This window comes from Glycine soja, chromosome 7 (genome assembly GCF_004193775.1).
Source record: "Glycine soja cultivar W05 chromosome 7, ASM419377v2, whole genome shotgun sequence".
Classification (NCBI taxonomy): Eukaryota; Viridiplantae; Streptophyta; class Magnoliopsida; order Fabales; family Fabaceae; genus Glycine; species Glycine soja.
In genome coordinates, this window is record NC_041008.1 from 39,640,335 (window position 1) to 39,653,260 (window position 12,926).

The window sequence follows — 12,926 nt, forward strand, 5'->3', positions numbered from 1 at the left end:
ATTTAGAATAAACATTGAATTGTTAAAAATATGATCAATATAATTGGAAACAAAAATCATTTCTTGCGTGTTTGTAACTTGTAAGGATCGTTTGCCCCAAGTCTAACTCAATTGCTTACATCTATTTATTCTACCTCGTAGCTTAATATATTTGTTTCAGCCATATTAAGATCTTTTCAAACTCCAAATTTTTTGTTTGTCATCAAATTTTATTCTAAACACTCTTGTAGAAGCAAAAGTTATAAATTAAACTTTGATGGAGCGAATAAAAAGGAGAATGAAAAATTTCTGCATGTATAATGTTTGATGTTTATGATATCATAGCCTCATTTGTCTTTACTTCATTATTTGGTATTGATGATAGTAGAGTGTCTGACTAAGTGCATGCACTTTTTTTTTTTCGATCGGTGAACTATAATAATTGATAGTTTATCTTTACCCACACCATTTTAATTAGTGCATGTTTGGTTCTATATGGTGGGATCATATCATGGTGAGTTTAGTCAAATTTAGTTTAACTCAATTTTATGATGTTTGATTACTAAAATAAAATCACTTTCAACTGAGAAAATTGCTTATGCTTCATTCAAAATCAATTTTTAACATATAGTATATTGTCTAATTTACCTAATACTTTCATCAATTTATATCCTCGTATACATCATGATCACATATCAGCCTCTTAAATGAGGGAGACATATATATATGAACTGTAGCACTACCCAAGGATAGGCAACATATTACACAGTAATTTCTGGTCTTTCACTAATGAAAAACAAGTATTAATTACCATTTTAAATTAATATAGGGCTCTTACTCTCTAACGCTAGAAATTATTAGATAATTCTAAATTAGTGATCTAGATTAATTATAGTGCTCTTACTACCTAAATGATTTTTGCTCCGACACATTTACTTAAACTATGGGATAAGAGGGTCACAATGTCCCTCTTAAGCTTCATGTAACCACCCTCTCCCGATTGTTCACCCCATGAATTCCTTATCAACCAGTACTTGCCATTTGCATCCTGATTATACCCAATTGCAATAATTGCATGGTTTAGGTAAGTTCCACACTCCCAAGTGAAAACTCCTTCTAGTAAAACCTAAATGCTTGTCCACTAGCACCAACGCCTACTGCAACAGGTTGGTTTGCCATTGCCTTCAGAAGTTGCTCCTCGTTCCTCGGAGGCACAATTTTGTAACCTCTAATCCTGACTACGGGTTTCACCATACCGATTGAGACATGGACCTTCTTTTCCATCGTAAGGGTATTCTGCTTCGGTTTGAAGACCATAACTTTGTATATAGTCGAGGTTTTTTTCATCATATTGTCCATGGCACCCATCAGTGCTGGCACAATTCAACTATTGTTGTTCGGACAATGAAACCAACTTGCCTGTTTTGATTTTGGTAATACCCTCCACAGCTGCCACAACCGCAAATGCCGAACAACTCCGCACAGAAAATTGCACATGACCCAAAGGAATTCCGATTCAAGAACAATATCAACACACACTAAAGTGAATAGAGTTTAGTGATCATCTAGTACTAGTATAAAGTAGTTTTACAGTCTCAAGTGACAACTAATAAGAAATTATTGTTAGTGTGACTTTTGTTGGAAATCAAGTGACAACTAATAAGAAATTATTGTTAGTGTGACTTTTGTTGGAAATCACCAGCACTATTTCCCTCTGTCACAATTACCACTAGCAAACATATTAATGACGAGGAACGCATTTTTGTTATGCTAATAATACTTTACTTGTTTTTCTATTCTGCTCAAACCTGGTTGAGGAAGTGTAAAACAAAAAAAAATGGGGATTAAAAGATTAGGACCTACTGGATTTATTTAATAATATCCACAATTTATGAATCTTTTTTTTAATAAACAGAAAACAGCAAGGTAAGACCATTCCATTTCTACAAAGTACTCACAAGTTCCATAGTTTTGGGTCCGCTAGCCCGATCATGATTTTCTTACCCTCAAAGGGAAAAATCTTTTCCTTTTTTGGCCAGTTCTGGGTGAGGAGGGATTCGAACCCCCGACACCGTGGTTCGTAGCCACATGCTCTAATCCTCTGAGCTACAGGCCCCACCCCATCATCTCCATTGGATATCTGTTCCCAGGAGTATCCTAAAAAATGGGAACATTTCCTCTCCCCAGCCTAAGAAGATGTGAAAGCGCCTCTCTTTATAAGAACGGTGCATTCTGAGGTTAGACACTTAGCGAAAACGGAAAAATAAGAATAGAGAATAGAAAAATGACACAGAGAATTTTTAACATGAAAATACCCTTTCAATGTTAAAAGTAAAAATCACAGGACCAAGCCAATAAATATCTCCACTATTTAAAAGTTGGATTACAATGATTCTCTCAATAAAGAGAATACCTCTCAACCTTACCCAACAAAGATGGATTATAATTTCTTTCAACTCTCACCAAGTATGGTGAAAACTAGAACTCTCTTTCTCTAAAAAAAAGAATACAAGAACTTTCTTTCTCACTTTCACTCTTGCTTTGCTTCTAAGATGAGATGCCCCACTTCTTCACAAGTCTCTCTATTTATAGGAGAAGGATATGATTTCCTTCAAGAATAAGTAGTGGATACCAATAAATGAGTTACATTCACAAAGTTCCTTGTAACTCTAATATTCAATTTCCTAAGTGAAGTGTGTAAGTCCCAAGATCAAAGGAACCAATTCTAAGCCCTTGGAAAGTGCTCCACAACTTCCTATGCATGTCTTGGAATGTGCTTTTTAATTTCTCATGTATTTGAATTTTCATGTTTACTTGAATATGAACCAACCTTAGTTATGAAGAAATTTTCAACTTTGATGTTATCATTGTAAAACTAACATACTTATCATGCATATTATAGTTTGTGATTAAATGACAGTCTAAAACTTAGACATTCAGTACATAATCTATTTTCTCAAATAAATATCATATATTAAACATGTTAGTATATATATATATATATATATATATATATATATATATATATATATCACAGCTAGGTCTACGTTAACAATATATTGTAACCTATCATATTTTAGCAGAGTAGCAGACGATTATAATGGTAAAAGATAATTGATATGATATGTATCAATACATCATATATATTAATGTAATGCAGAATGTCTATACTATTGGTTTAATTTATGTTACACAAAGACTATATGAATGGAAGTAATCCTAACATCTCACGTTTTTTTGTCTGTTTATATGATTATTTTTCCTAATGAATTGAAACTTGAAGGGCATGATGGTTATTAATTCTACATATATTACTTAGTTTGATACAACAACATACCACATAGGCCTTGGTTCTTAATATTATTAACAGCTCCTCTCTTTCTCCAATGCAAGTTTGGCTCAATGTCACCGACCCTCATCTTATGGAAGCCAAGACTGTGGTTAATCTTGAAAGACCCTGGTTGAGTTGGTGGCTTATAGAGAAAGCCTGTGTGAGATGCAAGGAATTCTTCGTTAGTCAAATCAGCAAAATGTCAAGGCTTAAATTGTACCTCTTGTTTCCTTCGTTGTGTTTCTCTATGAACAAGTTCTCCTTGAATATCTGTTGGCGTTTGATCCTCTCTACACTGTCGGCATAAACACGGCCATGAAAGACCATCCACTCTTCATGCTGTGTGGCAATGGAAGATTCAGAGAGTGTGCGTGACATGGCACGAGATGTGCAACAAGTCCAGAAAAATATGAAAATGGTAACTATGGATTTTCTGTCTAGTGATATAGCCATTGCTCACAGAATACTAAGGACTCAATGGCGCAATGTCTTAACTGAATGGTTATTGGTGAAGAAGTGGTGTGAAAAGTTGAGAGGCAAATCGTGTATATTTAAGATGATACAGGTAATCAAGGTAAATCTGTAGAAATATGACACTTTATTATATTGTCAATCCTTGATTTATTAATTAATGGTTATTATTATTATAGTTTATTCTCTAAAGTGTACTGTCCTCCCTCATCTTAGAAGAGTCAAAACATATTTAATTGATTGATTTAATCAATAATATATATATATATATATATAGAATATTTTAGTTAATTTATTATACTTTCTTTCGCAAAATATAAGTATTAATATAAAAACACATTATTATAAAAGGAAACTTTGCATGTAGTAGGAAATTTCAACAAATATATTTTGATTTGAAATAGTTAAGACTAGTATGTAAGATTATTTTAAAACTCATTTGACCACCCTTGCACACGATCCTTTTGTGGTTTTAACTTTATTGTTGGCTCTTCTACAAAGGTTGATAATTAATATTTTTTCATTATTACAGGTACGTTTATGCATCTCTTTTCTTTCATCAATATTTTTCATCTCATTTTTCATATTTGTACTTCTCTGTTTTATTTTTATCTTCGACCACACCTTGCATGTCTCATTATTTTAATTTACTTATTTTGGCCTTATTTTTTAGTGTTGGACAATGGTGAAAGCATTGAAGATATATAAATATGAAGGGAATTTGTAGGTAAATTCGTATTATTTATTAAAATTTTAAAATTATATGTCTTTTTCTTCTAAAAATGGTGTTGTATGAATTCATTCTTAATTTCATATGTAACTTAGTGCCTTTTTATTGTATCTTCCTTTATGAAAAGTTTTAATATTTTTTACTTGATTTACATTTTTGGTTGATTTATTATGCGTGACTTTTTAATTATGCATTTGACTTTCTATTTAATATATTTAAAATCTACTCTAATTTATACTTAAAATCAAATCTAACATATAAAAACTTATAATAATAATAATAATAATAATAATTAATAAAGGGATTTCCTAAATATTGTCGCATGAAAATCAATCGATTGAATCGGCTAAAGGCTTTAATACGATTCTAAAATAATGTCAAGTGATTGATATGGAGAAGGAAAATATGTTGCTCAAGAATGGGTTCTTGTTAGCACCAAAATAGTTAGTTGACAAAGATTTAGTTGTCAACAACTTGACGATTGACACAATAGCCAATAGCATAACAACTATATTAAGAAGGGTTTATTTGGAATAGTGAGAGGATAAGGACCATTGTCTTGTATACAATTGCTCAAGGAGAGTGGATTGACAATGTTTACAAGAGACAATGTAATGCAATTGCTGAATCACATATTAAGTGATCCTCTAAAATCTAGGGATAATGGGTTAGGAGCCAAGAGTGATTCGTATATAGTCTTATCAATATAAATAAGCGAACGTTAGATGTAAAAAGGTCCACGACCATCACCAATAAAAAAAATCACCTTCTTCTTTTTTGCTCAATTTCACAATTCCTTTATTGGAGGATTTCATATTGGAGTATCTATAGTTACTATATATGGTTGGAATATCTATAGTTACTATTGATGGCTGCCCTTGCCAATGTGGTAGCTAGTGACAGAGCTACATCCAATAATCCTGATTTCATGTTGGAGGATTGGTAACTATTAAATATGAATCACAAAGAGAGAAAAGGTTAGCTTGATGGAAAAAGATCATGGTCCGATAAGCCGATAACTTTATCTTGTTCCGTTGAGCTATGTGAACTTAATTATGAGAGAACGTTTATTTTTAAATTCCTAATTTTGCATCATTCTTAGACTGTTAGATTATTTGCATAAGGTGGATATGATCAAGACCGTGTTTCTTTTTATTTTAGCCACTCAGCCAAAAAACTAACTTGTGATGAATTTATCCCTTGCACCCCTGTTGAGCCAAAAGTAATAATGATTTGTTTGAATAAACCCAAAGCCTAATTTTGATATCTTAACCTTGTTTTAGGGTTCTAAGAGAGCATAAGGGTTCCAAGTCATGATAAGTCCTTAATTTGGGAGATTGCTAGGTAATTTGCCTCAAAAAGTAAAGCAGCACGCAATAAGGCACCCTCAAAAGCTTGTAAGCCCAAAGTATTCTTATTAATATATATATATATATATATATATATATATATATATATATATATATATATATATATATATAGATTGCAAATAAGGGTAGAAAAGATTTTGAAATAAGGACAGAAAAAGAGAGATGTCACAAGTGCCAAGAAGAAAAGTGTAGTTAGAGGAATAAAGGCTGAAAAACAAATAAGCCTAGGCAAAATAAGTGAAAGTTTTTCTAAGGATGCATGCTTTCTTATAATCCTAAGTTTTTGAAATCTCAGAAAAATCATGATTTCTTGTTTAGCCAAGCCCCATTACAAGCCAATAAAAGTCCTTAGTGATCCACCAAATGTAAGTAAGAATAACTTTAATTCAAATGAAGTGCAAAATTTGGGAATCTTAATTGCACGTCGTAGAATTTCAAACACTCACCCGAGACACTTGTGCGCAGAGAGAAACACTAACCTTGTGAGGAAAGTGAGACAAACCAACTTGATTGATTTCCAATACTAACTATTTTCATCTCGATGTTGTTTCTGCTTCCATTGTGAGATTATGACAAATGCAGAAAGAACCAGTTGAAAGAATTTGAAAAAAAAATTGCAGATATTGAAAGTGTTGGAGCATTCGGAGTTTGCTTTCATTTTTGTTTTTGCTTGAGGACAAGCAAAGTTTTTAATTTAGGGGATTTTGATAACTATTAAATATGAGTTATTTTGATAATAAAAATATATTGAAAATATCTTTAAAAAAAATTATTTAGCAATTATTTTTGACTTAAATGATAAGAATTGATATTTTTATTATTTATGCCTTGCAGATATAAAAAGGATGGATTAAAAGAGAAAAAGATCGAGAAAATATAAAAAATATGAATAAGAAAGATTTTCACATCAGACCCAAGTCCACTCCAACAACTATAAGAAGGGAGTCAAGCCAAGGGAGAGACACACAACCCACACACTAGGTTTATCCCTTAGGTCTAGTAGGGGAAATTTTATCCCATTCTTTCTTTCACCCCCTCTCATTGTAAAGTCCTCATGGCCATGAGTGGCTAAACCCCTAGTTAGGGCCTGACAGGCCTAAAAGTCAAAGCGATGTATGATGTACTCTTCACTATTTATCAATGTAATACCAGGTGTTTTCTATTCTATTATCTTTTTTGCCTTTATCTTGCATTATTCATCTTTATATTCTTTTAGGGATTAGATGCTCGAGAGAGGGTAACTTCTAAATAAGATTTAAAGAAAATATGCATGCTAGTTTTAGGGGTTAGACGCTCGGAAGAGAGTAACTTCTAATAGAACAAAAAGAAATGATTTTATAAGAAAGTCATTGCTAGACATAGAATGATTATTTTATGCCCATGCATTCTTGCAAACATCTAGAATTCATACTTCATGCATTTTATTTGTTGAGTCTTTGCAAAGGAATTTGAGAGATAGATAAATAAAATAGGCTTGTCATCGTGAGGAATCAGGGACAAGTAAGTGAACAAATATGGGTAAAATAGAATCACTTAAATTGATAAAGAAAAATCATAAACTCATACATCAAACAGGCATGTTAGGTCCCAACATTATCATGCTCTGATTTTCTTTTATTTTTCTTATCTTATTTTTTTATCTTTATATTAATCTTTTATTTTTCTTATCTTTTACTTTTATTTTCTTATTTTCTTTATCTTCTATTTTGATCTTTAAATCTTTATCTTATCTATTTTCTTATCTTTATTTTAAATTCTTTATCTATTGCTTTTAAATTGCATTTGCATTAATCTAAGTACAAACAAAGTCCCTGTGGATTCGACACTCGGACTTTCGAGTACTTTACTACTTGTAACAATTTGGTACACTTGCCAATGAGTTAACAAGGATTATGTGGACAATAAGGGAGAAACCCCTAGCAACACATTAACCTTGATGTTGGAGATGGCTCAACCTATCCCTTCAATCATTCGCTAGCAAATGGAAATGGGGTTTATGACATTATGCAATAGATCTCCAAACAGTCATGCAACATAGTGAAGCCTATGGTGATGAATGAAATTTAGAAGACCAAAGAAGAGGAATGTCGTCAACATGGCCCGTTAAAGGCGACGACTAACTCTTTATTTAGGGTTCAGCCAAGCTAGCCTTTAGTGATTAGGCCTCTGATGGGCGTTGAGGTGTATTGGCCTCCCCCAATGCGGTTTAGGATTGTGCAAGTGGTCGAGCGTCCACCTAATGCGATTGGGCCAATTTGTTTGCCACTAGTGTAAGGATGATCATGGGTCACTTTGGTTTAGATTTGAGGGAAAGTAAAATTTGAACCAATTGATTTTAGTTGGTTCCGATTTAAGAACTTTTTTGTGTAACTCAAACCAACTAGTTGATTAACATGTTTGTTCAATTTGAGTCATCGGATATCTGACCAACTTTTTAATTAAAAATAGTTGGAAAAAAAACATAATTTTGTCACAAATTTGATAAATAATGCTCTCATAAAATAATGTTCTCATAAAATAATGTAAGCTACATATTTGAATGTAATTGACTTATACCAACTAAATAATAGCGTAAATTGTAAGAAATATCACATGATTAATTGATTAAACCATAAAAATGCATCTATATATAATAATAAAAATGACATAAACCAAATTATCCAATACAAACCTTGATTTTGAAGGCAAATTAAAGTGAAACACAATGAAAAGACTTACAAGAACACAATATTAATTAAGTTAAGCATTAAAAAAAATAATAAAAAAATAATCAATATATAGTTAAGGTTTGGTTCAAGTTTGAAAAGTGTGAATGTGATACTTGAACCAATCAACATCAGATTGCAATTAGTTTGGTTTGGGTTGAACTTGAACAAAAAAAAAATCCAAATCAATCTAATTGGTTCGGTTCAAATTGTCTGGTTCATTAGATTATTTTGAATCAATGAACACCCCTACAGTAGTGCATCCTATTGTATTTGCTCCTATTTATTCTCATAAGCAGATTCCAATGACCGAAAGTCACACAATGGGAGACGTTGCCTAAACCATGCAGGTTATTAGCTACCCCCCTAGTTTAAGGTCTTTAATGAATGATCAAATTTTGTTTTGGATTCCTAATAAATTTTGTTGTTGTTTTGATTCTCTAATATATTGAAACTTTTATTTTGAGTTTGTGTCATCAGTTAAATAATGACATATCATCTTATAAACTAATATTTCTAACATTATCAACACTTGTAATGGTATCACGTTATCACCTAACTCATAATAAAAACTTAAAACAGAAAATTTAACCTATTAGGAACTCAAAATAATGAAAAAATTTAATAAGGACTCAAAATAAATTTTGATAAAAAGCTTTTATAGAGACTAATATTGACTTTTGAAAATTCTAAAGAAATAAAAACATATTTTATCCTTTCAAATATTGTGCATATTTTTTACATAACTCTTTTATATTTATTTTATATTTTTTTATTAAGATGAAGCGTACTACGTGAGAGTTTTTTTTTTTTTTTACTGCAATTACGTGAGAGTTATTTTCATGAGAACAATTTAAGAATAAAATATAAATTTTATATGATCAACAAAAAGCTGGTCCAATTATATTAGTGAGTTTAAAGTAAGTTATATTTTTTTTTTCTAAATTAATTAATATAAGGTAAGAGGTCATTAGACGATGAATTATTATTTTTACAAATGAAAGGCCTATTATTTCTTGCATTCCAACGCACGCAATATTTTTCTAATTCACGCAAAAAAATAAACATGTATACGTGTTTGTGTTTATGGAAGAAAAAAAAATATTGATGAAAAGTCTTTAGAGACAAAAGAAAACTCAGCCAAACAAAGCCTGACCCTGATTTGCGGGGAAATTGAGCCAATAAGACAAAAATGAGAAAAACGAATAGTATTGACTTGCATTAGATTTTGTGATGTAAGGGAACCGAACGAGAACACGAAGGAAAAAAAGCTTGAAGATTAATCTTCCCTATTGGATTGGTTTATCGCCAAAAGATTTCATCACAAAAGAGACAGCAAATCAATTTAACGAACTGTAATTAGAGGACTGAAATATTTAGAAGTTGTAAACATATAATAATAATAATAATAATAATAATAATAATAATAATAATATGAAATTGTAAAATTGACTTGATAATAAAAGAATAGAGGAGAAAAGAAAATGCGGGGATTTTGATTCTTCCGCAAAAGTTAATAACAAGTACCGTTTGTGAAACGTATAATTAATTTGCTTGATTGCCGGATAATGGAGAGTTCTATTGCGGTGATGTATGATACATGACATAACCTAGCGGGCACGCTGGGGCAGAAGCCGTGTTTGTCACTGACAAAATTTGCATGAGAAACTGTAATCTCCAACTTCTATATAAACCTTCAATGCATGCTCACAAATAACCATTCAGTTGAAGACATTGCTAGTGAGCACTTACTATTCTGTGAGCAATGGCTTTAACACTAGACAAAAAATCTGTTGGTACCTTTTTCATGCTTTTCTTGACATGCATATGTCGTGCCTCGTCACGCACTCTCTCTGAGTCTTCCATTGCCACACAGCATGAAGAGTGGATGGCCATGCACGACCGTGTTTACGCTGACAGTGCAGAGAAGGACAGGCGCCAGCAGATATTCAAGGAGAATTTGGAGTTCATAGAGAAACACAACAACGAAGGAAAAAAGAGGTACAATTTAAGCCTAAACAGTTTTGCTGATTTGACTAACGAAGAATTCGTTGCTTCTCACACGGGAGCTCTCTATAAGCCACCAACTCAACTAGGGTCGTTCAAGATTAACCACAGTCTTGGCTTCCATAAGATGAGTGTCGGTGACATTGAGGCAAGCTTGGATTGGAGAAAGAGAGGAGCTGTTAATGATATTAAGAACCAAGGCAGATGTGGTACGTCGTAATTGTGTCAAACTAATTAATATAGATTTATTAGTAACAATCACGCATTTCAAATTTCAATTCATTAGCGGGGGAAAATAACCATTTATTAGCAGACGAAAAAATGTGAAAGATTAGGATTACTTGTTGATAATAGTATCCACATTGTGATTTGGAAGAGGTGATGAGTTTTAGTAAATCTGGAATGAGGATTAGTTTCATAATCGATACAAATATATAATCCAAGTTTATAAGATAAAATAGTGATTTTATCATAGAACCAAATGTCCTAGTTACTTTGGTTAAAAAAATATAGTATAGCTAGACATATATTATACTAATATTTGATCATTTTGATGCATTGATTATATATATCAATTTTCAGTACATACCATTAGAGTTGTCTGTTAGTATATGATGCATTAGATAGTAATAACAGCAGTTTAATTTCGGTTATTAGATAACTAACAAAGGCTAATTAATTTAATGCCAAAATATCAATACATGAAATATGTTATATATATATATATATATATATATATATATATATATATATATATATATATATATATATTGTACGTGTATTGTTCTTGAATCACAGTTCTTTAATTTGGGTAATATTTGAATGTGATTTGGCGTGCAGGGAGTTGCTGGGCATTTTCAGCTGTGGCAGCTGTTGAGGGAATCAACCAAATAAAAAATGGCCAGTTGGTTTCATTGTCTGAGCAAAATTTGGTGGATTGTGCCAGCAATGACGGGTGCCATGGACAATACGTGGAAAAAGCCTTCGACTATATTCGTGACTATGGTCTTGCAAATGAAGAAGAATACCCTTACGTGGAAACAGTTGGAACTTGTAGTGGCAATTCCAACCCTGCAATTCAGATCAGAGGTTACCAAAGTGTAACTCCCCAGAACGAGGAGCAACTTCTAACTGCAGTGGCCTCTCAACCTGTCTCGGTGCTCCTTGAAGCCAAGGGACAAGGGTTTCAGTTTTACTCAGGAGGAGTTTTCAGTGGCGAGTGTGGAACTGAACTTAACCATGCAGTTACCATTGTTGGGTATGGTGAGGAGGCTGAGGGAAAATACTGGCTCATAAGGAATTCATGGGGCAAAAGTTGGGGTGAGGGTGGTTACATGAAGCTTATGAGGGACACTGGTAACCCTCAAGGTCTTTGCGGCATTAACATGCAAGCCTCTTATCCGTTTCTTTAAATATGTGTTAGAGCACATTACCCTAAAATAAAAAAATATTATTAAGTTAATTAATCCACCAGTAATCCTTATGTAATGCTGCAATGTACGTAGCATCTATGAGATCATGATCTTAGATCAGATCATATGTTTACCACATTATATTCGTTAAGAGAAAAATTTATTGACTACCACTTGTAATTTTCTATACATCTTTTATAATTTTACTGTTTGATCAGTCTATTCGAACACCACAAGCCCCTTTATATTTAGATTTCAGCGTAAATGATTCTACTAAACACAATCAAGTTAATTAATCGATATTCGTTGGCGGCGTCAAGCCGTTTATCTAAGTAAAATTACATTAGCTTCAACTTAATGAAGATAGAAGCACATCCGAAAACAAATTGGACCTTTCTTTAAAACTATCACGAAAATGATTCTTTTAAAAAATATGTGTATCTATATATTTCTATTACGTTTAACAATTGACAAAAAAGACTAATTCAAAATTATTCGAAAACATTAGAAATATTTAAAACTTCTAAAATAAAGAACCAAATATGTATTTTAACAACGTTGCTTTAAAACCATTTTTGAATGTACTTAAGAACCGTCGTACTATGTTAATTTTAGAGTAATGTTAGCGAATGGTATTGTTCTTGGAAAAGAATGAATAAATTATTTAAATGATATTTGTTCTAGTTTTACCGCCAGGCAAGTATATAGGACAAAAAGATCAAATGGCTTATATAACTACTACGTTGTCATTAAATCTCCCTTTCCCCATAATCACACTCTACAAAGATGGATAACTAAGAATTCTATATTGCTCACAGGACGGAACCAGGAAAAATTATCAGGGGACGAAAATTTAATACATGTTAAAGAAAATGAAAAGTGACTAATTTTTACTATTAATAGTTGCCTAAAATTTTGTCA

The 12,926-nt window shown here is 32.0% G+C and overlaps 1 protein-coding gene across 1 annotated transcript; it reads left to right on the top strand.

The window, feature by feature from the left end:
• The first annotated feature begins 10,301 nt into the window (after positions 1-10,301).
• LOC114419618 (ervatamin-B-like) lies at positions 10,302-12,230 on the top strand. The gene is made up of 2 exons (XM_028385339.1): positions 10,302-10,802; positions 11,434-12,230. The coding sequence occupies exons 1-2, from the start codon at positions 10,352-10,354 to the stop codon at positions 12,003-12,005; spliced, it is 1,023 nt and encodes a 340-aa protein (XP_028241140.1). The 5' UTR covers positions 10,302-10,351; the 3' UTR covers positions 12,006-12,230.
• Positions 12,231-12,926: the final 696 nt, after the last annotated feature.